The 21221-nt window shown below is 37.7% G+C and overlaps 1 protein-coding gene across 9 annotated transcripts in view; it reads right to left on the bottom strand.

The window, feature by feature from the left end:
• Positions 1 to 668: 668 nt before the first annotated feature.
• LOC134351641 (craniofacial development protein 2-like) overlaps positions 669 to 21221 on the bottom strand; it is a 225458-nt gene continuing 204905 nt past the window's right edge. For 5 of the 9 annotated variants that reach the window (XM_063058070.1, XM_063058074.1, XM_063058073.1 and 2 more), the window contains one exon: positions 669 to 5602. In XM_063058070.1, the coding sequence (XP_062914140.1) occupies positions 2097 to 3272 (1176 nt within the window). In that variant the 5' untranslated portion in view covers positions 3273 to 5602 and the 3' untranslated portion in view covers positions 669 to 2096. Of the gene's footprint in view, positions 5603 to 11340; positions 18513 to 19440; positions 20743 to 21221 lie in introns of those variants that run through there. The other 4 variants (XR_010019217.1, XR_010019216.1, XR_010019215.1 and 1 more) reach the window with 2 other exon arrangements.

Here is a 21221-nt window from a genome sequence, read left to right as displayed (position 1 = left end):
ATAACATTTCAGTACTCTGAGGCGGGCTGTCATGCCTAGTTTAGTATTGGTCAGTGTACTCTTCATTCTTGTAAAGGTGTCTTTTGCCATCCCTATTCTTCTTTTGATATCCATGTTGCACCTGCCATCTGATCTGAGGAGACCTGACATAGACCTGAGGAGAGCTAAGGTACCGGTGACCCTTGTTTCCATCCGGGGGTCAGTGTGGACATGGTGGAGGATTACAAATATCTGGGGATACGAATTGACAATAAACTGGACTGGTCAAAGAACACTGAGGCTGTCTACAAGAAGGGTCAGAGCCGTCTCTATTTCCTGAGGAGACTGAGGTCCTTTAACATCTGCCAGACGATGCTGAGGATGTTCTACAAGTCTGTGGTGGCCAGTGCTATCATGTTTACTGTTGTGTGCTGGGGCAGCAGACACCAACAGAATCAACAAACTCATTCGTAAGGCCAGTGATGTTGTGGGGATGGAACTGGACTCTCTCACGGTGGTGTCTGAAAAGAGAATGCTGTCTAAGTTGCATGCCATCTTGGACAATGTCTCCCATCCACTACATAATGTACTGGGTGGGCACAGGGGTACATTCAGCCAGAGACTCATTCCACCGAGATGCAACACAGAGCGTCATAGGAAGTCATTCCTGCCTGTGGCCATCAAACTTTACAACTCCTCCCTTGGAGGGTCAGACACCCTGAGCCAATAGGCTGGTCCTGGACTTATTTCATAATTTACTGGCATAATTTACATATTACTATTTAATTATTTATGGTTTTATTATTATTTATTATTTATGGAGCAACTGTAACGAAAACCAGTTTCCCCCAGGATCAATAAAGTATGACTATGACTATCTCACCCAGCTTCCTAAGTAGCAAAAGTTCTGTACTTGTTTTATTTCTTCCCAGTTTATTCTCAGTCTGCAGATAGGATTCTCCTTCTTTTTGGATATCACCATACATTGTCTTTTTGCAATTGATAGATAGACCCATTTTTGCACTTTCTTCAACAACTATATCAACTAAGTTTTGTAGTTCTTCCTCCATACTTGCAATTAACACAGTATCATCGGCATATCTGAAATTATTGATGTTTTCACCGCCAACTTTGATTCCCAAGATGTCTCTTATTTTTTGTAATAGTTTCACTTTACACATTAAATAAATCAGGGGAGAAAACACACCCTTGTCTAACGCCTCTCTTGATTTTCATAAATTGACTTACTTCTCCATCTATTACAGCGGCAGTTTGTTCCCAGTACAGATTTCTGATTAGGCGGAGGTCTTTTGAATCTAGATCTAGAGTTTTCTGTAATATTTCAAATAACTTATTGTGCTTCACTTTATCAAATGCTTTTGTGTAGTCAATAAAACAAATCTTTTTGCACTTGAATAGCTCGTTCTGATAGTATCCTTAACATCAATATTGCGTTTCTTGTCCCTTTGTCTTTCACAAAACCACATTCTTCTTTGCCTATTTCAGCTTGTATCTTACTTTTAGCTCTTGTCATCAAAATTCCTAGAAGTATCTTGGTGATATGACTCATTAAACTTATGGTCCTATGTAATTCACATTCTATTGCTCCAGGTTCCTTAGGAAGAGTGATAAATACTGATTTTTTCATCTCTTCTGGTATTATTCCAGTCTCATAAATGTCATTGATTAACTCAGTAAGTTTTTCAATTCCATAATCTTCAAGGGCAATAATTTGTTTTATTTCTAATTCATCAGGACCTGCTGCCTTTCCTTTCTTCATCTTATTTATTGCATTACGAACTTCAGATTTTAAAATACTTGGACCTTCAATGTTTTTCTTAATTTCTGGTTTTTTGCCTTGATCGTCTTCAAACAATTCCTGAATATACTCAGTCCATCTGTTCATAATCTCATCTTTTTCCATGATAATGGTACCATCCTTTGCTTTCAAACATCCACCTGAAGAACAGAAGAGCTTTTTACCAGTGATATTCTTGATTTGTTGATGTAACCTTTTTGGATCACTAATAGGGATTCTTTCTATTTGCTCACATTCCTGGTTTAATCATTCTTCTTTGGCTTTTTGACATAACCGTTTAACTTTTTTATCTAAGGACTTATACTCTTTTGGATTTGCTTTCTTCCATTAGATTTTTGATTTCATCTGTCATCCGTTTATTCTTTGTGCTTTTTCCTTTTTTAGGAATCACTGACTTTGCTGATTCTACCAAGGCATCCATTAGAGAGTTAAATTTCATTTCTACATGATTGCTATCATCTTCAACAGATTCTATTTCTGGACTTTGAAATCTATTCCTTACTTCAATTGTAAATTTTTGTCTTAAGGTTTCTTCTTTAATTAATTGCAAGTAGTCAAGGGATTGTTCAGGTTTTTGCTTCTTTAGTTTTTTAAATTTTACTTTTACATGACATGCTACTGGGTTATGGTCACTATTACAGTCTGCACCTGGATATGTTTTGCATTGAGTCACTGAGTTTCTGAATCTTTGGTTTATAGTAATAAAGTCACTTTGATTTCTAGTGTTATCACCTGGACTTTTCCAGGTCCACAAGCGTCTTGGATGGTTTTTAAAGTAGGTATTCATAATGACCTGATTATTCATCTTGCACCATTCTACCCATTTCTCACCTCTTTCATTTCTTTCTCCTAGTCCAAATTTTCCTGTGGTATTTCCATCAGCACATTGTCCTACTTTAGCATTTAGATCTCCCATGACAATAACAATATCTTGAGATTTGCATCCATTCTTTGCTTGCTCAAGCTCTTCACAGAATTTATCTACAAACCTTTGTATATCCTTATTTGTTCCATCTGTTGTTGCCAAATCAAATGGTTGTCCTCTGAATCTAACAAGGAGCACTCTTTCTGATATTGCCCAATGTCCTAAAACACTTTTTGCCATGTTTTCATCCATAAGAATTCCTACTCTATTAGTATGGGATGTTCCACAAGAATAAATTAGTGTTTTATTTCTATTCTGACATGTTCCAGCACCTATCCAATGAACTTCTCTAATTCCCATGATGTTAATCTTTAGTCTTTCCATTTCATTTATCACATTGTCCAATCTTTCTGCTTGATATAGGGTTCTTACATTCCAAGTGGCAATACTTTTCTTTTGTGTTACTTTAATTTTATGAGCAGTAGCTTGATGATGGTCAGGGATCCCCTGCTGACGGGAATCAACCCTACCTAGCGAAGTATCTTCAGAATTGCCTTGAAGATCCTCTTGACGCTGTTGTTGTGTGACCCATTTTGTGAGTTTGACCATGGTTTTCTTAGCAAATTGATTCTAGGAAACCTAGTATCTAGCAACAGTGGTTTGCTATCGCCTAAATGACGAACTAAAGAAATCGTCATTTCTCTTCCCAAACGTACATCACCTATACTATAGCCGTTGACATTTGAAGTCCTAGCTCATCCGCTTTCTTCTTCATAAGTTCAGTTACTGAACCTGCTGGATCTGCCATTGGCCTTCGCTCGTATCCTGAGCAGGAACCCTTGCAGGTGCTACTGTTCCGGGTCACAGCGGCCCTGACAGCAATGAATGACTAAAGGGTAACTCCACTGTCCCCAAAGCTCTGAAAGTCCCCAATCAGAGCCTCATCACTGGTTGCAGTTTAGAGTCATACCCAGGACCATTCAAATGATTACATCCTGCAATCAGCACTGAGACTGTTTTTGTAGATAACAAGAAATTATATTGAAATCTGTGAATGCTAATTGTGACTTAATAAGATCAATCACACACTTGATACAGTATAAATACATATTAAGATGATAGCTTAAAGGGAATTTGCTAATCTTTGAAAAGGTGGTGTATTAAGAGGCATAAATTACTGGGCAATATCCCCATTCCTGAAAATTTAGATTGATTCATTAAAATCAAAAAAAGTTTGATTTTTCACATTTTTCTCATATGCCTCAATATTCCTCACTCTGCCAACTGATGCCCTGTTGCCACCAAAACCATGCCACTGGACTCTAGGATAGACAGGGCCAATAGGATGGTCAAGGAGATTCTGGGTGGTGCAGTGGCCAGGCAAGATAATCTGATCTGTTGTTTTACAATCAATTTCAAGAACAGGTTATTTCAGAGACAGAGATAAAACTTCAGTAAATCCTCAGACCCCAGTAAAAAAGTTTAATTTTAAAATTGCAAATGGGAAAGAACATATCCTGCATGCAGGCAACTCAATGAAGTATTATGCCTGCCATTTGTTCTAAGTGATAAGAAAACAGTGCATACTCTTTTTGTGGACAGAGTTAATGAACAGTTTTTCTAAGATCAGAATGTAAGATGCTGTAGAGGTTGATAATCGGGATAACTGCTGAAATGTTAACTGGTTTGTTCTCTGTAAATGATGCCTGAACTGCTGAGCACTTCTGGAATTCCCTGTTCTACTTTCTCACAGCTTATTCCCTGTTCTCGTGCGACTTAGATGTTGGGAGCTCTCCTACTGTTGATTTCAACTGAGGCATATTCATTTGATACTTCTCCTGTTCTGTAATTATTGTCTTGATTGAAAGAATTATAATATCATGCAAATCATTTAACAGCATGAACAATCAGTCTTAAGTTACAGAGATCCATATAAATTCAATGCTGTATCTCTTTCAGCTTCAATATCACAGACTGTATTGATAAAGTGTAGGCAAGAATAGAAAGAAAACTAGTTTGTTTTCTGACCAACTTATTGGAGTTCTTTGATTTCCAGAAGATATTTGCAAAGATGCCACTTTGAATTTTATTTTGAAAATTAAAGCTTATGGGACAGGTGATAATCTGTCTACACTGGGACCTCAACTATTTTTACAATTTATGAATGAAGGTGCCAATGGTTGATAAAGTTAGGAAGGTAATGAAGAAGTCATGAAGAGGCTGCAAAGTGATTTGGATATATTGTGAGTGGTCAAATGTACGAAGTATAAAACGGGAAAATTTGAAACATGTCACTTTGGCAGAAAAATTAAAAAGAAGCATATGATGTAAATGTAGGGCTTTGAGATCCTAGTGTCACGGTAACATGTTTTATGAAAGACTACTACAGTAATCAGGACATCAAGTAATCAAGAAAAATAAGAGAATGCCATTGTTTACTGAGAGAGAAACTGAATACAGTATCAAGGAAGTTATAAAACAGGAATAAGCTGGATGATGAATGAATACAGCACCAACAGCTCTCAAAAGTCTGACACTATCCAGGACAAAGCAATCTATTTGAATGACATCTCATGAACTATATTAAAGATTCATTCATTACACCACTGGCATGCAGTGGTTGCTGTGTGTCTATCTACAAAATGCTCTGCAGTTACCCATTAAGCCACTCCAACATCCCTTCCAAACCTGAGACCTCTACTGCCAGAAAAGACTAGGGCAGCAGGCTGATGGAAGTGCCTCACCTGCAGATTCCACTTCAAGACAGCACCATGATATATCAACAGCCTTTCATTATTGCTTGGTTTAAATCCCGTAATTTCTTGTCCCAGAGAATGTGGAATTACCTTCACTAGAAGCACAGAGGCAACTCACCATCACCCTCATATGGGCAGTTAGGGATGAGCACAAATGCAGGCCTTGCCAATGATACCCACAGACTGAAAAAAAACATAAAAGAAAACTAGTGAAAAATCCAATGAAAATGTTGAATGAATCAATGCACATTAATATAAAACAAAGTTATCTGAAATGGCCCCATTATAAGCTTTTTGTCACAGTCTTTTAAATATTTCACCAACTCAAGAAATACTAGAATTTCAGTAAATAAAAGCAGGTTGGTCACATGTACATTCAATTTATTTTAGATTTCCCTACAGCTGATATGTCAAAAAGCTACAATCTACTGCGTGTTATTTGCATATCTGGCAACTCTCTGGATTTGCCAGAAATGTAAATAACCAGATCATCTGTTAAAATATGGAAATTACTGAAGCTCTGGTGACTTAAGGCTGAACACCATGTTGCTGAGTAGCTCCACTGTGCTAGGAAGGCATTAGCAACTGCAGTGAGAGGAATTGCCTTTAACTTGATACATGCATCTGCATGAGACAGCAGCTTACAACAATGAAATGTCATTATGACTACTACCTTGCAAACAGCTGATAAGTATTCTCTTAAACAATAGCAAAAAAAAACATTCACTTGTCTCATGCATAGCAAAATCCAAAGGTTTCCAAATATGGTTAGATGGACCAATTCTATGATCCTACGTTAAAATTCGTTAAAATTAACTGAATCTTCTTGAACTGTGTGTGCAGGAACTCCCCACCAGAGGGCGATCATTCACTACTTCAAAATGGACCCAAATTTCATGAAATATTTATGAGCCTTGGAGATGAAGAAAGATATGTTTGGGAAGTTGCAACAATTTTCAGCTGTTAAGGCTCTGTCTTTTCTATCTCATTCTAACAATTCGACAGAAGTTGTCAAAGTTTCAATTGGTCATTTGAGCTTTCTATGAGGTACTTACTGTTCATTTCTGTACCCTTTCAATGCTAAGCATTTAACATCTGGATTTCTAATATCATGAGTTGAGAACAACAGCACTTAATGGGAGAACAGAGTTACATTAGCAGCCCCATTATACAGCACTAGCAATTACAACACAGAGTGATGTCATTAATTGGAATGCAGAGATCATCTGACTTCTGTTCTAATAAAACCATCTGCAAAATCTAATGAAGTGGATCTTTTTTAACTTGGTAAAGATAACGACTTTATCTTAGCAAAGCATAAAATTAAAAGTAGAATTCCAGTAATTATTTATATCTGTTAACAGCTTTTACAATAATTTAAAGAGATTTTTTTCTTCGTTCTAGTATATTTGAGATGTCCCTGATAAACCTGTTTTGTGTTTAAAAAAAAGCTGTAACCACATAACTCATCACTCTGATCTCTACGACTTCTACATCCATATCCAGATTTCTTCTATAAAAGGCAAGAAGATTTTAACCTCCTGCATTTAATTGTGAGCTAATTCACGGGGAAAAGTAGAAGAGAGTATGTTCTTGAACGCAGCAGGCCAGGCAGCATCTCTAGGAAGAGGTACAGTCGACGTTTCAGGCCGAGACCCTTCGTCAGGACTAACTGAAGGAAGAGTTAATAAGAGATTTGAAAGTGGGAGGGGGAGGGGGAGATCCAAAATGATAGGAGAAGATAGGAGGGGGAGGGATGGAGCCAAGAGCTGGACAGGTGATTGGCAAAGGGGATCACCTGTCCAGCTCTTGGCTCCATCCCCCCCCCTCCTTTCTTCTCCTATCATTTTGGATCTCCCCCTCCCCCTCCCACTTTCAAATCTCTTAATAACTCTTCCTTCAGTTAGTCCTGACGAAGGGTCTCGGCCTGAAACGTCGACTGTACCTCTTCCTAGAGATGCTGCTTGGCCTGCTGCATTCACCAGCAACTTTGATGTGTGTTGCTTGAATTTCCAGCATCTGCAGAATTCCTGTTGTTAGAAAGAATGTTCTGTATTTTTAACATAATTTTGTCAATTTCACTCATGTGGATTTACTCATTTCACTCATAAGGCACTCATAAATACAGTTTACAAATTATTATTCAGGAAATTTATCTTCCCTTTGATTTTTTAATATAGATTTTACACAAAATAAATCTGTGGTGTTATCTTCACAGAAACAGAATATAAGGCAGACCAAATGAAAATTAAAATGTTAATTGCTTGGCCAATGCATGCAGTATTCCCAATGCTCTGTATCAAGAGGCAAATACTTAATAATAAATACTCATTTTTAGTTGCGTAATAAAGAGTACACACTCAAAAGTGAGTTACTTCATTTATGAGAATTCATGATTGGGCCATACTCCAGAGTTCTTCCCTCTAATACTGAGGGCCATTTCCACCTGGAAGACTGATTTGGAAAATTAAGTGAATTAGAGAATATGTACTGATGCAAAAGATATTGCAATTATGTAATCATAAAGAATTTCCAGAAATGACCAACTACCCAGGTAAGGTGTACCACCTAACTATACAGATTTCCACCACAGATAAAGGGAAAGATAAATTAAACAACATCGCTTCCAGAATCTCAAACAGCTGCTCTGAATAGCTCCAGTTGAAGGTTAGGAAGTGATTTAGGAGAAGCAGAAAAATAAAGACAAAAATCTCATGTATGTTTATATAAGAACAGAAATTATAAAAAAGTTATGTCTATAGAAGCTTTATGAAAGTGCAAAGCAGATAAAAAAAAACGTGTGCTAGGATGCTAGGCCTTGATCATGTATTGACTATGACTTGTTAAGTAGGGAATGGGTATTGTTGACACAGCAAATACAAGTACAAGATTGGAGAATAAGCGTGATTCAGGTTTAGGTGCACTCTAGTTCAGAGTGTAGCAAAAATATCTTTTGTATTTGTTTGCAGGTAGAATTAAGAAATGAGTCAAATATATTACTTAATATAAGTATTAATGGATGTGTTTACAAAGAATGAATAATCAGAATGATGAGGTTTCACCCTTAAACTTAAGCAAACACAAGTTATTTAAAGACAAGAAAATCTATTCAACTCAACTGAATTCATTCAAAATCTGAATACCGCTGCAGTGTTTTGTGTTTTTAAGGATTCCAGGGACGTTGCCCATCACTACCTAAATGTTGTTCAGTTGCTTCAGAAAAAGAACCTCTAGACTAGATGTCATCCTAATGTTACTGTTGCTGCTTCGAATTGTATTACCTTGTCCTGTTTGTACAATATTCAATAACAATAGTTTGAATTAATCTTTTTCCTATCATCTGCTAATTTGTACAAGATTAACCCTCAGATACCTCCCTTCCACACAGTAAGTGTCAGAAGTCTCCAGTGTTTTTAAATAATTCAAAACATCCTTCATGGTCTGTCTACATTAATCTCAGGAGTAAAATGCTGGGTTTATTAATCAGTTTGCTAGCTTTGCTGATTGCTGTTGTATATTGATTGACATATTGAATTCTGAGTTAACTAAGAAATTTAGATCTCTTTCAACATCATTGATGATTGTGTCTTATAGTAAACTTACCTGCATTAAATTTCTAAAAGTTGTTTAGATACTCATATTTCTTGCACTCATCCTGTAATCACGATACCTCATTTTTCAAATTAATCTCTTTGTGTAATATAATCTGAAACTCTGAACACTTTACAATGTATTTAGAACCCAAGTCACTGATAGAAATTAGAAACACTAAGAGCCCCAACAGTGAACTGTGCAGCATTTACATCCTGCCACCCACTGCAAATATCACCAGCTGCCCTTCCCCACTCCAGATGTTTCAACTCAATTTCTTTGAAAATCACCAAAATGACAGCAGAAATATTGAATTGATATTAAATAGATCAGCTCAAGAATACTGGTGTGATATTTATCAGTTTTCACACAGGCCATTGAAACTTTCATCAAAATGATCTGCTGCTATTGGCATGGTTCAATTCCCATGCAATTCCCACATTCCTATATTTACTAAATCTATCCCCAAGTTTATAGCAGGTTTTTGTTGCAATTCTTGAATTATTCTATGTTTACTCCTTACTATAACTAAAACATTTTCAGTATATATTATGGTGTAAAATGAAAATTGAAGGTATTATCAATGAGTTAGATGATACAAAATTTGTTGCCTTGTGGCAACTTACTCTAGACACAAACTTATTAAAATTATAAAATAAATAAATCGTACAAAACAATGAATAATGAGGTAATTTTCATGGGTTCATGGACCATTCCGAAATTTGATAGCAGAGGGGTTGAAAGTGTTTTGAATGGCTGAGTGCTTTAAATTGTTGCTTTAAACATTTTCAAACATGATAAATGTACAGTAACTTATTCAAAAAGAGCTTGAAATCCTCATACACCTAGGATTATAATAGATTCTCATCTTCATGTTCACCAAAAGAAAATTATATTCTTGAGGGGCCAAATTTTGATTAAAAGCCATTAAACCTTTATAACTTTACTTGGTTGGCAGCTAACAAAATATGGATTGAGGTATAAGAAGAAGAAGAAGAAAGCCCTTAACTCCAAGTGGAGTCATTGGGATGCCGTCATGATGGCATTTTTTTAGCAGGTTTTCTTATTTTTACGAGGCCGAGTTGCTAGCTCAACGCTCAACCCTCAACCCAGCATGGATGGACAGCTTGCAAGGGAGCTGGCTGGATTCGAACTTGGGAGCCTTCGCTCTGAAGTCCGCTGCTGATGCCACTATGTCACCAGCTGGCAATGGATTGAGGTACATAATGTAATTCTTGCAGTGATATGCACTGTATTTATCAAAAATCACATCAGAATCTGACAGATTGTGATTACAGATCAAGGATTTAATAGAGATGCAAAATTCAAAAGCTCATGTACATGGAGTGTCTCACTTTTCTACACCTATCTGAGTCAGGCTTTGAGAAACTATCGCCTGCAAACCGTTCCCCTTAGTTTTCTTATTTTCAAGGCAGAATTTTAATTTTTTGATAGCTGTTTAATGCACATCCCTGAAGAACTAGTTTTAGCACTAAATCAGCCACTATGGCCTTCTCAAATCTGAGAGATCGCATGCAAAGGTGTGATTTATACATTGTGATTCAATGTACTTCATCAATAAATCATTCCTGTGGGGAAATCACTCAATGGCTGATATGTATTTCAACTGTCAAACAGATGTTCAAACACAAGAAATCTGGGAAACTGACAGCCTTTAGGAAGCCATAAATTGCAGGAAATCAAAACGAGATTGGGAAGCAAAAGATCCTCCCTGCCAATTTAAATAGCTAACGAATAATCCACGACTCCATTTGGTTTAAGAGGGTTGTGATTTCAAGTAGCTATAGCCAACATTATGATGCCAGAATGTTCTTTTAATGATCATGTAGTTCAATAAATCAATTAATCAAGTTCAATTAATGACTATCAAAAATTAAATCATAATTTCGTTAAAAGAGTGGAACTTCCTTTGCCCAAATCATTCCACCACTTTTGCAACTGTACAGTATAAATGGCACAGCAACGTTTTTAATCTTGCTTTCTGTGCGTAAGATTTTAAACTCTGAGTAACATTGTTCTTATGTTTATATTAGATACCATAATATCAATGTAGACTTCTATAGTTAAGATATAAAGATATTATTCACACTTATTTTCCATTTTTATAATACAACAACTTTCGAATTTGTGCTGTCAGAGATAAAAAGGCTCGTGGGTTGCATTTACAAATCACAGAGAAAAGCACATGGAATACCATAGAATCCCATCAATGCAACCTTACAAATGCTTCTGTTTGGGAACAGGTCTGTCTCAATGCTGTTGGAAACTATTTTTTCATTGTATCCATACCTCACCCTATTTGTTCATATAACAATAAGCAACTATGACTTTGGCTTCAAAGTTTGAAAAGCAGCCTGAAGGTTAGCTGAACTGGATGGGTAAATATTCATATGCTGAATGTAACAAGCATGTTGGACATGACCATCTACTTTCTAATTACCAAAGAAGTGCTTCTTAGTTGGAAATCAATAAATTGGTGTCTTGCTTATAGCTAATTTTTTCATTAATATGGGTATCTTTCAGTGTCTGCTTAAAAAAGGTGTCAATGAGGATAACTAATGAGTTCTTTGGATGTTTCCAGGCCACTTCTCTTCTTACTGATAGTTTTAATTCTCAAGTATGAGCCAGCAGTTTAAGTCTGGCCAAGACTATTTGAGTACAATGCTGTAGACATAAATGGGTACTGGCTCATATGTGTACAGGTTCAAGATATGAGACACCATATCCTAGAGAAATACAGTGATGTCAATATAGAACAAGTACAAGTGAAAAAAAATACCACGTTTTAAAATCGAGAAGACAAGAAAATCTGCAGGTGCTGAAAATCCACACAACATACATAAAATGCAGGAGGAACTCAGCAGCCCAGGCAGTATCTATGAAAAAGAGTAAACAATCGACATTTCGGGCTGAGACCCTTCATTCATGAACTCCCTCAGCCCCCAACGTCCCTTTGATTTCAGACTGGGGGGCCAATGTGGGAGCATCCTTCAAGGGGATAAGCTCATGGAAAGCAAAATGCTAAGTTCAAAGTAAATTTATTGCCCAAGTACATACAGTACATGTCACCATATACAACCCTGGATTTGCTTCATGTGACCCAGAAGGGATACCTGTCCGAGAACTGAAGGTCTGTGCTGATTCGCTGGCTGAAGTGTTCCCTTAGATCTTTAATCTCTTGCTTCAACAGCCTGATCCTGCACAGATCAGCTGGCAGGGGTACCTGAAGACATTTTAACCTTTTCTTACTTTGATCTGAGTTTACCACCCGCTTTAAGAAAACCACTATCATCCCAGTACAGTATCTAAAAAAACTAAGGCAACATGTCTAAATGATTACTGCCCAGTGGCTCTGATATTCATTATCATTAAGTGCTTTGAGAGGCTGGTCATGGCAACCTCAACCCACTGCTATTTGTCTATTGCTGAAAAAATATGTCACTGGACCTACAACCATCTCTGGAGATTTGGACAAAAGACACCAACATCAGACTATTGTTTATTGACAACAGCTCTGCCTTCAATACTATAATTCCAAGCAAATTCTTCTCCAAACTCCTAGACTTGGGACTCAACATCTCCTTTTGCAACTGGATCCTTGACTTCCTGATCAACACACCACGATCATTAAAGGTAGATGGCAACAGCTCCGCCATATTAATCTCAACACTGATGTCCCTCTTAGCTGCATCATCATCCCCCTACTCTGCTCCCTATACACTCGTGTCTGTGTGGCCAATTGTGTTCTAATTCCATCTACAAGTTTGCAGATGACACCACCATAGTGGGCCAAATCTCAGAAAAGAATGAGTTAGAGTACAGGAAGGGGATAGCAAACCTAGTATACGGTGTCATGACAAAAACCTTTCCCTCAATGTCAACAAGACAAAAGATCTGGTCATTGATTTGGGTAAGAAGGTGCACATGCTTGTGTTTCCATCAGTGGTGCTGAGGTTGAGAAGGTTTAAAGTTTCAAGTTCCTAGGATTGAGCATTTTCAACAGCCTGTGGTCCAACCACGTAGGCACCACAGCCATGAAAGCACACCTGTGTCTCTACCTCCTCAGGAGGCCAAAGAAATTTGGCAAGGCCCCTCTGCTTCATACCAATTTATATTGATGCTACAGAAAGCATCCTATCTGGATGCATCATGGCTTGTTATGACAATTGCTCTGCCCATGACCACAAGAAACTGCAGAGAGCTGTGAGCACAGCTTAGCACATTGTAGAAATCAGCCTCCCTTCCATGGACTTTGTCCACACTTCTCACTGTCTCAGTAAAGCTGACAATATTATCAAAGACACGCCACCCACCCCAAACATCCTCTCTTCTCTCTTTCCCATCAGGCAGAAGATACAAAACCCTGAAGGCATGTGCCACCAGGTTCAAGGACATCTTCAAAGCCACTGTTATAAGATTATTAAATGCTTCCCTAGCATGATGAGATAGATTGTTGACCTGATTTGTGGACTTGTACCATACTGTCTGCCTGCATTACACTTTCTTTGCAACTGGAATACTTTATTCTGCATTCTGTTACCGCTCTTCTCCTGTACCACCTCAATACACTTTTGTAATGAAATGATCTGATGGATGGCATGCAAAACAAAGTTACAAGTTTATTTGGCGGCATTCGAAAAATTGCTATTGGACCTTAGTATCTTTGTTTTGGCATAAACTCCTTTCTGTAGCTTAGAGCTCAAAGCACCCAAAGTACTCTAAACTGTGGTATCACGAGGATTTTATAAAGATTTATGCACATAAAGTACATGCTGTTGTCTGGAGCTTGTGTTTAAAAAGATTTTAGAAAACCTGACATTGTTTACTTTGCACTAAATGCGGCCATCTGAATGAGAATATTCAGCTACGTTACATTCATGCTATCTTAATGAAGATACTGCATGTTCCAAAAATTTTCAGCTTACAATTATAAATATGTGGCTCAGATAAATGCACGACACATAGTAATATTTCATTACCTCTTTGTAGCTGACATCATGGTGTAAAATTAATGCCATTATCTATTTTTAAATAAAGGTTTAAACTGTCAAGTGCTTCATTTAAATTTGTGATTGAGTGGCAATATTATCAAATATTGTAGATTCATAGAAGTTATTTCACTTGAATAAATAGGGATCTTTTTGAACACTGCAAATCATTACTGAGATATTTGCATGAGTATGAGATGCTGCAGCTCTGTTGCCTTATTCCTGTTGGCTGGTAACTGTTGATGCCAAGCAATATTTTCATTTGGCTGCATCTTTCTCATGGGAGAAACTGCTGTGCAAGGGAAGGTTCAACTTATTCATCTTTAGAGAAACACTTACAGGGAGATATTAAAAGAATTGTAAAAACAGCAAATCTGAAGATAATTTTATACAGGATTTGGATTAATGACATTCTGCACATTGTTCGAGATTAATGCACCTAATGCACCTGCCAATGTATCTGTAGTGTTGCAAAAGAACTGTCGATGACTTCAGCCCGAGGTCAGCTCCTGAAGCACAGGATCTGGGTTCCATCCAGGAACTATTTGGTGCCTATTTGTGTACTAATGCTGTCTCTGTTAGCAGTACCTGGCAGCTTCAGCACAGCCGCAAAATGGCTATGCAGACAGAACAGCCATTTTGTGAAAATTCTAGCTGACAGTCTGCCTAGGTCATTTCAACCAAATCTACGCTTCTTCAGTTTTTGGGATCATTACTAAAATATACTAAAACAAAATATGAATTGTGGATACAAAAGAGAAAAATAAGTATTAACCTAACAGGCAAACAGCTACCATACAGACAACTCAAGTTCAACACTCGGCTTGCCTCAGAGCTACAGTAGGAATACAAGTAATTATGTACTTCCTATATGCAGGTGAAGGAAATGCAAACATATTCTGAGTGCATTCAGCATTTGCACAGGCTTCATATTACTTAGATATGTGTAAAAATGAATGAATATTGGTAGAAACCATAATGTAATAATTTTTAACACAAAATAATCTGCAGATGCTGGGGTCAAAGCAACACTCACAACATGCTGGAAGAACTTAGCAGGTTGGGCAGCATGCGTGGAAACGTTTCGGGCCGGAACCCTTTGTCAGGACTATTAATTTTTCATGTTTAGCAATGCATTAGATTTTAGGTACAGGAACATTAACTGTCAAATTTTAGCAGCAAGTAAAATCTATAGTCCTGTCACTGATGAATCTGTGTAGAATCCTGCAATTGCATAGCTATTAATAACCCTGAACTCACTTAAGAGCTTCATGTCATTTTTGTATGATGCCCACAGACTCTGATATTCTACAGCAAACCTTCATGCATTTAAAGCTGCTCAAAAACCTTTTCTTTTTTGTCTGCTCTAATCACAGAGGTGGGAGATGACAGAGGAAGTGTAGTGGGAAATTCTACCCTCCCCCTTTCAGCTCCATTGGCCCATCATCTCCCTCCTCTTGCCTGCCTGCCCTTGACTCACCCTAGTGGCCATCTGTCCTCTCCACTCTCAGTCCTGAAGCTGGGTCTCAACCCAAAATACAATGCTCAGGCTCACTGCTTTCTGGCATAAGACCAACAACTAATTTCCATTCCCAAGTGTCTAGGAAGAGTAAAAGAGCAAAAGAATCCCGGGAATCTAGAAGTATATGTCAACCCAAGACACGGCCTGCACAGAAGCTGTTTGGCGTATTTCAGCTTCTGCAGACTGTTGTGTCAACATTTTTAAATAGGAAGTTAAGATAAGATCAATTATACCACAGTTTTCCGCTGTGTTTACGGTTGCAATCAACATAAAAATGAAAGAACATGGAGGCAACAGAGAAAGTATAAAACTGGTTCACACGTAATATATGAAAACTTAGGGGTTTAAACATCAAGAAAGGTAGGAAAAGATGGGTACATTGGCCAAGGGATCAAATGTCTTGAAAATTGTTCAGGGCTTGATAAAAATAATTCACTAATGTGGTAGCCAAAAGCTAATGGCCATAAAAATAAGATAGCATAGCCCAAACTTGATAAGAGGACAGAAGATGAAGGAATAAAAGGTCATGTAAATAGAATTAGATGACGTAGAGCTGGACACAGCTAATGTGGCATATTAGGACTAACAGGCACCAGCCAGCCCACATGGTTACTTTCTGTGCTGTAAACTCCACAAGAATCAACAAATGATTTGTTCCCAATTTAACATCTATTAATTAACAAAATGATGTAGCATCTGATCTGAGCAATGATTTTCTCACAAAAGATAGTTACAGCTTTTGACATTTTGAAAGTGGAGAACAATTTCTACGGCATTTAGAAAGTTATTGCACGTTTATCCCAAAAGCCAGCAGCCAGGCATCTGTTCAGCAAACAATTTAACTGCAAATACATTTTTTTCTAACAATGCATCAAACTTTTTTGGCTTTAGATAACTTTTCAATTAATTTGAATTGTGCAATAGCTTGCTAATTATTTAAAATATAAAAGAAATCAATTTTGAAAGAGTAGCAAAATCATTTCATCAAACTGTAATTTAAAAATTGCCATCAATGTCAAGAATTAAAATACTGCAAACCATTCTGAAGGATGAAAATCAGGAATTCCTCTGCATACTTGGAGTAAAAAAAATCCAGTCTGTTCTAAAGATTACAGCACTGTACTTGACTGTGGCAGCAATTCACCAAGAACTGTTTTAGTCTTAGTTCTAGCGTGGCAAAGTTCTGCAGTGTTTCACAAACATTACAAATTTTTGCAACCAAAAATATTCTGCATTGGGGCTAAGAGAGGAGGATTATGGGAGAAACAGAGTTGCAGACCCAATTAATTCCTGAAATCAAGGGCAATACAGGATCAAGAGCAGGAAGGAAGGAGAATGGTGCTTCGTGCTGTGGGTGGAGTGGGGTGGGGGGGGGTTGGAGAGGGTGTAGTGTGGATGTAGTGTGGTTGAGGGTTCTACTGAGTGCTTGGGGAACTGAAGACTCAAAGTATGGTTCGGAGTTGGCAGATGGGGGGAGGTGGGAGTTCTTGAGGGGCAGGGCATTTTAAAGACCTGGATTAACTGGAGCAGTTGGGTATCTGGGTCTGGCTGATTGGTGGGTTGGTGGACAGACTGTATCAATCAATGTTGTAATGCAATGGCTAAGATAAATGTTAGTTATTTTAGTAGGGTTGCAGCTTGACAATGAGCATCAAAGTTCCAGTTGCTCTGGGTGTGCCTAACATTGGTTGTTCCAGGCTTAATTTAGATTAATTCCCCTGTGATCTTCCATAAGAAGCACTGCTTAGAAAATCTCAAATAAATCTCATCAGGCAAAGAACTGAGATCCACACCAGGAAGTGGCTGCTTGAATTTCCAAATTGGCATGTAATGAAAGGGAATAATCTCTGCGATAAGTATAATTTCAATCGGGTGACTGATTTCTAGACTGCAGTATCTTCAAGGTTATATGGGATTTTAATCTCAGATGCCTTTCTATTATTTTCTGCTAGAACTGTGTAGTTTACAGCTGGATGAAGAACCTTTAATGCCATATATTTATTAAATGCTTGTATTGCCGGTGTTCCAACTTACCAAATAGGTCACTGAGAGATAGGGTGGTCCTAATGGGAAGCAATTGTTCTAGGGTCTCTCAATGAGCTTACACATGCCCAGTTCTGTAAAGAATTGGCACTGATGTCATCCTCAATGGTCAGCTTGTCTCTTAAAACAAAACAGCCAGAAATGATACACAAGTGATATACCAGCCATGAGCTATATGCCTCTGTCACTGGAATCATGCTTATTCCAGGGACAGAACACAAGCATCCAACCAAAGAAGGCCTTATGCACTTAACGTCATACACCATAGTCTGAGAAAACAAATGAATGAGGTTGCTGACCTTAACTGAGAAAGCAAGTAAGTGTAGGTAGATCGTGCTTTATTTTTATTTTGTTTTAAATTTATGTGCTAACTTAATTCTAGTACTTTGATAAGTTTTGAGTAAACTTCTTTTGTTTTTTTAACATTTTTTTTCCCCCATTATTTAAATCAACATTTAAAGTAACTCCAGAACTTTTGACAGCAGTGAGCCGATAGCAAGACTTTAGGACTTGCCAGATGAAACCTAGTCACTGCTTACTGTGCTTTACAGGAAGCTGTGGGAAACCGGCCCCAAGCTTGATTGATCCTGCAGAGCTGTACAACCAGGCTGTGGTCCGGATTGAGTACAATCCAAGCCCTCTGTGTCGCAACATTGCAACTAATCCAAGTTTTATCCCTGATCCATGACCATTGGGCTGCCCATGTCTGCTTCAGATACTTCAGAACACATCAGGAGTTGGCAGAAGAACTGTAGAAAAAATGGCCCAGATTTTATAGAGAAACGTTTGCACTTCCTCATCCAAATGCCAGTAAGTTACAGAATGCCGAACATGCTGGCAGCTGTTTAGGGTATTTTTCACGCTTCACTCTATTGTGACTTTTCATGATGAAGACATGTGAAGCTGCAGCAATTCCCCAGCTTTCATCCTGCAAAAATCAGATGGATAGGACAGGAATCAACACTCCACTCATTTCAGGGAAAGAAGTGGCTGGAAATGAGAAAGGTTAAGCATCAAATCATTTTACAATTTTTGAATTGTTCTGGTTTATTCAGATGATTTTTTAAATATTTGTTTCTTTAATTTTAATATTTTGCTCTGTAATACTTTTAGGATGTTCAAATGTCAGAGCTTTCGACAGGAGACTTGGCATAGCTTTTTTAACACTATTGTAGATGGGCTGTGATGTAGTCTTTCTATTGCATGGCTGTTTATCAGGCAGCAATGCACAGGAAGATGCTGAAATCTACATTACTTATGCATATTTAGCCTATGTCAACAATATTACAGAATAGGACATTAGCATATTGCTGGATTCATAACAGTAAAAAAGCCACAGTGGATATGCTATGAAATGGAGGGGTAGGAAAAATAATAGAAGGAGCTAAATAGAGAAAAAAAGAAAGGAACAGAAGGATCCCAGGAGGAAAGGACGTCAGTTTCTGCTGGGTTTTGTTTGCAATCTATTGATGATCTTTAGCACTGGTCAAACGATGCTCTGGAGAGGAATTACATTTGCAGGAAAAGTTGTTACCATTGTACAAGGGAAATAAGAGGCAAAGGACTTTCTGTTTCAATAAATGGGTTAAACAAATAAAGGTTAACATTTTTTAAAAAAACCTTTGTCAAACAATAACAAAGACCTTTAACTTCTGGTGATTGTAGTGGTCTTCCCACATGAAAAATACATCTTCCTTCTCCAGCCTTGTATCCCTTTTGCCAATCAACTTTCCAGCTCCATCCCTCCCCCTCCTGTCTTCTCCTATCATTTCGGATCTCCCCGTCCCCCTCCCACTTTCAAATCTCTTAATATCTCTTCTCTCAGTTAGTCCTGACAAAGGATCTCGGCCCGAAACATTAACTGTACCTCTTCCTATAGATGCTGCCTGGCCTGCTGTGTTCACCAGCATTTTTTAAGTGTGTTGCTTGAAAAATACTTGTGTTGCAAAACTAGTAAAATACTGATACAGCGGTAAGAGCAGGTTTCTCAACTTGGTCTTTTATTGATTGAAAAATCTGCAAATTTAGTGAACAATAAATATTTCCTTCCAAGTTAAACATTGTTTGACGTTTTTGCTTCTATACAATGCTTCCTCTAATTTTTTTTTAACAGCTGTGCGGATGAACTATTGCTCTGAGCGAGAAATTTTTTTTACACAGCTTGAAAACTACACAGCATTTTAATAAAACATTATATATTTTAAAAACTACAGCTGCACGGCAGCAGACGCTATGTGCACGGGAGCATTTCAGTTACTGCGTGGCCATGCACCTGCACAGCTTAGAGGGAAGTGTTTCTATATATACTTATATCTTTATTTTGTAATATCTACCCTCATCATTTGTTCTACCAGGAGAATAGTATGAATATATTTGAATTCCAGCAGTTTTAACATACTGAGGATGGTCTTCAACTCCAACAACAGTTATTTTAGTAATTACTCGTAAACCACTGTGAATCCAACACATATATGGCTCCAAGCTAGCAGTAGCAAATTTCTCCCTTCAGAGGCCAACTACAAAATCACTGGTGGATTTCTCAAGGGGTCCAACTTGCACACAGGCTAAGGAGCCCACCAGCTAAGCACGTGCCAATTTAAGCCTAGCACAGGTATAGTGTCCTATTTAAATTAGAGAGAGAAATCAGCTCCAGTGTGAAAGATATAGGGAGTTTTGTTTATTGTTTAAATTAATTTCATGGCTTTTAACTGTTTTTAAGTGTTTGCATATTTTTGGTATGTTAAATATTTAGTAAATACAATTTAAGTACAGTTTAAGCATTTATTTCAAGAGTTCAAATGTCACCGAATGTTTATGATTGTTAAAACCATTCATAAACATTCAATTACCCTGAATATGCTGGTCCTCTGACAGCCTCAGAGCCTGCCTGTGGCCTCATTTGTGGAAGCTGCTCTGGGAGTGCAGTAGGCAATCTGTGCAGATACAGTATTCATATTGAGCAACACTGAAATGCAAGGATCTGACTTCAAGTAGGAGACAGTGCCTGAAACCACACTGCAAAGAACAGTATGGCCTGGGGTGGGACACCAGTGATCTGGGGACAGAAGAACATCCGTTGCACCACATGACTTTCTCACATGGCTGTGACCTCAAGACTGTAAGTTTGTCAAAGCTCATAGATCAGAATTTTCTTCTTCCTTTGGAAGAGCAGATGAAATAAAATTAGTTTCATGGCATCATAACACCACCCGCATAATACTTGAACATTTTCTGTAAGCATCTTCCTTCATAGAACCCCAACACTTTTTACACTTCTAGATTAACATTTGTAGTAAACCTATTACTGTTCTTTTTTTTGTAACAGTTTACAAACAGCTGAGTGGAAGAGATTCCAGGATAAAAATTACATTGACTATTATTTGTACCATGCTATTACTTTGTGTACTCTACAACAATCATCGTATTTACAGACAGATTAATTTTATGATGGAAATGTACAAGAGAGCTTTATCGACTGATACAATAAGGCTCTGGCAAGAACTACAAATGCATTTCTCATCTCGGATATGATATCGGGACCAGCACAATAACTTCTATTTTTCTTGAAAATTAGGCATTGGAGTGCAAAGAAAAGTTGAGGATATCCTTACCTAGTCATTCTAGTATATCACTGGTA

The sequence above is a fragment of the Mobula hypostoma genome, chromosome 9, assembly GCF_963921235.1.
Source record: "Mobula hypostoma chromosome 9, sMobHyp1.1, whole genome shotgun sequence".
In the NCBI taxonomy this organism is placed as follows: Eukaryota; Metazoa; Chordata; class Chondrichthyes; order Myliobatiformes; family Myliobatidae; genus Mobula; species Mobula hypostoma.
Note: the sequence above shows the minus strand (reverse complement) of the source record. Positions and strands in the feature narration are given on the sequence as shown.